Genomic DNA, 5,423 nt, shown 5'->3' with positions numbered 1-5,423 from the left:
TTATTATGGTTGAGGTTTGGACTGTCGGTACTCTTCATATTCCACACCCTTAATATATTTGCTTCCAGAGAGTTGTTCGAAAAACAAGGACCCTCAATGATCCCTATATTTTCCCGAATCGCCCATTGGATTTTCTGGAACACAATATCCTGATTGAGGGAAACATTCTAGAAGATTCGATTATTTCTTTATTTCCATAGTCCCCATAGGATGTGAGGAAGAGAGAGTTGCCACAAAGATCTCAAAAAAGAATTAGTCCATTTTATGTTCCAGGAGGAAAACAGATCTTTGATGGTATTGGGAAACACCCAAGCAATGCTAAAACTATTGAGAAATCTTTCCCAGACTGAGGTTGAGAAGGGGCAGTGGATGGCAAGGTGGTCCACAGACTCTTATTCCTGAAGGCATAGAGCACATCTATTAGGGAAAGCAAAGCCTCTTCTTTTTAGGTTGTCAAGGGTCAAGATTTTATTATGGAGGATGGTCCAGAAGAAGAAATTGATCTTGGGGGTAAGGCCTTTAATCTAGACTTTAGACCAGAAGGGATTACCTAAAGGATTGGGGGACAAAACACAATACATAGAGGAAACAGTTAGGGTACCTTTGGGATCATGTTTCCAGATCAGGGAGTCAACCTCTTTGTTCAACCATACCGCAGACAAATAGATCTTGAGCTTGGAAAGGCTTGGGTGGATGCTTTCAATATTCTGCCATTTGTTACCAGTCCAGTACTCAGCAACTAAGAAGCCAAAAGATCTTATACAAGAGGGAGCATGGGGGGGCCATTCATTGATTTCTATCAAAGGTTTATAAAAAAGCCAGGGATCCTCCCAGAATTTAACTTTCCTACCATTACCAACTTTCCAGATCACTCCTTTGGCTATACTTTCTTTGCATTTAGAAGCATAATTCCATATGTGGGAACCATTAATACTAAGATCCGAATTGATAAAAGAAGAATGGGAGGAGGACTGAAGAGAGTACTTACTTCGCCAAATTTTACACCATTCGGTATCTAGATGAAACATACTCCAGACTTGTTTGGACAGAAGAGCTTCATTTAGGGTTTGGATCCTCCTCAGGCCCAGACCTCCATGGCTCTTCGATTTACAGACCTGGTCCCAGGACACCAGGGACATTCTTTTCTTGTCCTCAACCCCAGAACAAAGGAATCTTCTTTGGATTTTCTTGATAGCATCAGCATACTTAACTGGAATTCTGAAAAGGCTAAGAGCATATATCAAGATACTTAGAAGAGATGCTTTAAGAAGTTGGAGCTTTCCAGCCTGACTTAGGAGGGCTCCTTTCCAGCCAACTAACTTTTTCTGGAATTTGTCCACTAGAGAACTCTAGAAGGAGTGAGGAGGAGAAGTGCCCATTGGGAGACCAAGGTAGTTAGCAGGAAGATCAACAATCCTACACTCCAGGATTCTACTGATTCTCTGTTGTCTTCTCTCCAGGGTGTTGATGAAAAAAACTTCACTTTTTGTCCAGTTGATTAGTTGACTCGAAGCAGAGGCAAACTTACAAAGAGTACTCTTCAAAATTTTAGCTTCAGAAATACTAGATTCCCCCATGATAATAGTATCATCGACAAATTGTTGATGTGAACAAACAAGATCCACTGAGGAAGGGTGGAGACCCTTAAAGGAGCCTTGCAAAACCAAATTTTCCATACTCCTTCCAAAACATTCTGCCATAATAATGAAGAGGATGGGAAAAATAGGATCCCCTTGCCTAAGACCTCTAGAAGCTTGGAAAAAAGGAGAAGGGGAACCATTGATAAGGACAACAAAAGATGCGAAGGTGATAAGTTGGGTGATGAGATCCAAAACTCTGGGCGAGAAACCAAAAGACATGAGAAGCTTCAAGAGAAAAGACCAGTCAACCCTATCATAGGCTTTGGAGAGATCAAGCTTTAGGATGAGACCCTGCTTCTTAGCTTTAACAAGAGAGTGGATGTTCTCATGGACAGTAATAATAGAGTCAAGAATTTGACGACCAGGGACAAAACCATTTTGCTGGTGACTAATAAGAGCAGGAAGGACAAATAGCAATCTGGAAGTTAGAACCTTAGAGATAATCTTATAAAGGGAATTGCAAAGACTGATAGGTCTAAATTTGTCCATAGAGTCAGCACCTTGAGATTTGGGAATGAGAGCCAGAAAAGTGCCATTGATTTCTTTCAAAAGTTTCCTAGCCCCAAAAAATTCCTTGACCCCATTGGAAACATCTTAAAATAAGGTCACACAGAAGAAATGTTAATAGGATGTGAAAACCTTAAAATAAGGTCACACAAACATGTTAAAGTATGACACAACAAGCGTTGATCATTTTTAGATGCAAACATTTTGCCGCTCTTTGAGACAATGCGATTATGAGTGTTGTTTCAAAGAACAATCAACAAATATGCCCCAAATAATGACAACATTTATGGATGCCCCCTCGAGGAATTGGCCAGAAAAATCCAGAAAAGAGGCCAATTTATCGAAAATAATACCACGACTAGACCAAGATGACCGCAATGACTTACAAAAGAAATGTTTGTTATCTAAAATTTCATTACCCATGTAATTTTAGCCAAAGGATGCATATTTATCAAATGATTGCATTTACAAAAGGTACATTGCAGTGTTTAAAAAGAAAAAAAGGCGTATTTTTCATTTGTATTGAACAATGATAGATTACAAATTGAGTTCATGCATCTGAAGCATATTTATAGACACTGAGTTTCTTAAAACCTCACACAAGCCGTGAGCTTAGCATTTCTATCTTTCCTACATATCCAAAACAAAAAAGGATAGAATCAAATAATGAGTGTGAGGATAACCAGTCATTGCCTTGGGTTGCTTTGACTGGTTATTGCCTGCCCCGTTGCCCTTATGGATGTTTTCTCGATCTTCAGACTCTGAAAAACCCCTACTTTCCTGCACAAAAGAGAAGAGGTGTTAGATCCAACAGATCTAAGCAATGAAGGATTATCCTACAACATATCATTTATCATAGCCTATCATATTTCTGTTTTGAAAAGGGCGGGAAAGATAAAGACACAAATCACTGCTTCAGGAAAAAGAAATGTTTATGCTAATGTGTTTGTTTCATGTGCAGATAATTAGTTACTCTAATTGGCATGTGCCCCTGACCGAGGCTCCCTTCGGGTATGAGCCCGACATACCCTTTAGAGTAACTAATCTCAGAATATCAAAGTGGAATGATAAAAAAAAACAACTGAAGTATCAAAGGGACATGTTTGTTTTAAATATGAAACCTTTTACTTTACTATTCATGATATGGCAGAGAAGGTGGTGGGATGGGCTGTGAGTCGTCATTTGCAGAATGATGGTGAGCCAGTCTTATTCAATGGAAGACTGGTTATAACAGCATAAAGCATGCAACAAAGCCTTACAGAGCTACTATCTGTGCAAAGAGCTTCACCAATGAAAAAATCATTGAAGGATGTTACTTGTGACAATGATTTTGAGAAAATACTCCTCTCTGAAGTTATACCTCCTGATGAACTGGGAGTTACTTTTGATAGTATTGGGGCACTCGATAATGTTAAGGAAGCACTTAGGGAGCTCGTTATGCTTCCATTGCAGCGGCCTGAGCTTTTTACAAAAGGACAATTACGAAAGCCTTGCAGAGGATTGCTCCTCTTTGGCCCTCCTGGAACTGGAAAAACGATGCTTGCAAAGGCTGTAGCCACGGAAGCAGGAGCAAATTTTATTAATATCTCAATGTCAACAATTACATCAAAGTGGTTTGGTGAAGCAGAAAAGTATGTCAAAGCAGTATTCACTTTGGCTAACAAGATAGCCCCAAGTGTAATATTTATTGACGAGGTGGACAGTATGCTTGGAAGAAGAGGGAAGGACTCAAAACATTCAGCTATGCGTAAGCTAAAGAATGAATTTATGGCTAGTTGGGACGGTCTTCGAACTCGGGATAAGGAACGAGTACTGGTTCTAGCAGCTACAAATCGACCTTTTGATCTTGATGAGGCAGTTATCAGAAGGTTTCCAAGGAGGTTAATGGTTGATCTTCCTAATATTGAGAATCGATCTAAAATTCTTAAGGTTATCCTTGTGAATGAAGACTTGGCACCAGAATTTAATATGGAAGAATTGGTTGCTGTTACTGATGGATATTCAGGAAGTGACTTGAAGGTAGTCTTTGTTGACAGATCTTCTTATAGTTTGGTGCTTTCTGGGGAATATCATTTCTGATCAAAATTTATATGAGTTTGTGTACAACTGTTGCATATGAACGGATACGTGAGCTATTAGATCAAGAATCTAAGGAGAGAGAGAGAGCAAAATCTGAAGGACGTCTACCTCCTCCAACCACTAAAACACCAGAACTGCGGCCCATAAGCATGGATGATATGCGCAAAGCTATGGAAAAGGTTTGTTCCAGTGTCTCTGCAGATGCAAGAAGCATTCTCGAATTGCGGCAGTGGAATGATGAATATGGAGAAGGGGAATAGAAGAAGGTGATGACATTAAGTTATTTCATGTGAAGTTGACTACATCCTGTAAGAGATGCTAGGTAATCAGGAAGATAAATCAGAGAACATGATATTAAGAATGTTCGGCTGGAGATCTCATAAAATATTATAAGAGATTATTTGCAATTATTTGCAAATTTCTGGAAGGTTGAGAAAACTGTCCAGTGAATTGGGTTCAGTTAGGAAAGCATTGGATACATCAGGAAATGAAATATTATTTTTGAGTAAGAAATTAAAAGATAGCACAGTCTCTAATGAGAATTTGAAGGAAGAACTATCCAAAATTTGCAAGACAGCTGAAACTTCATTTGCGGCTTTGAATGCGCAAAAAAATAAAAATGTCAGCAGCTTTAAGTAGCAAGTTAGAGGCATCTAAAAGGAGTTTATTAGAAGAGAAGGAAAATAATAGGATGCTTCAAAGAGATTTTGAGGAAGCCACAAAATCGAAGGAATCATTTCCATACCTATAGATCACGAACCCTCATGAAAAAATCAGAATGTCAATGGCGGCACCAAACCCTCCAGAACCTTCTTTGCTGTTCGCACTTTGCAAAATGAGAAATACAATGGAGTGCGAAACTTTTAGGGTTACAAAAACCCTTTATCATTTTTTATATTCTCCCTCAAGTCCGCTGGGCTTTATTATATGCAATATAATAAAAATCAAACATATTCGATAAATAGATGTTTATTAATATATCAAATATGTTTTATTTTTATTATATTTTTGTTTTCATTCTTGTTTCAAAAAGCTGGTATTTCTTTGTAAAAAGTATTTAATTACAATGCAATTATAAATTGTAATTGAATATTATTATTCGAAATGTAAAAGGTATATCCATATGCAAGAAGGAGACTAAGTCTTTTGACTTAGTTTTGAAGGAGGAGTTAATTCAGGAGAGATAAGGCTCTCATT

At 38.3% G+C, this 5,423-nt stretch overlaps 1 protein-coding gene across 1 annotated transcript; it reads left to right on the top strand.

Annotated features, from left to right (window-relative positions):
• Nucleotides 1-3,289: 3,289 nt before the first annotated feature.
• Nucleotides 3,290-4,636, top strand: LOC131061991 (uncharacterized). The gene has a single exon (XM_057995822.2). The coding sequence runs from the start codon at nt 3,390-3,392 to the stop codon at nt 4,224-4,226; it is 837 nt and encodes a 278-aa protein (XP_057851805.1). The 5' UTR covers nt 3,290-3,389; the 3' UTR covers nt 4,227-4,636.
• The last annotated feature ends 787 nt before the right edge of the window (nt 4,637-5,423 follow it).

This window comes from Cryptomeria japonica, chromosome 2 (genome assembly GCF_030272615.1).
Source record: "Cryptomeria japonica chromosome 2, Sugi_1.0, whole genome shotgun sequence".
Classification (NCBI taxonomy): Eukaryota; Viridiplantae; Streptophyta; class Pinopsida; order Cupressales; family Cupressaceae; genus Cryptomeria; species Cryptomeria japonica.
The sequence above is the reverse complement of the archived record's forward strand: the minus strand, read 5'-3'. Positions and strand labels throughout refer to the sequence as shown.

What these genes read in the sequence shown, in the direction of transcription:
- LOC131061991 (XM_057995822.2), top strand. Translation starts at nt 3,390, where the DNA reads ATGCAACAAAGCCTTACAGAGCTACTATCTGTGCAAAGAGCTTCACCA.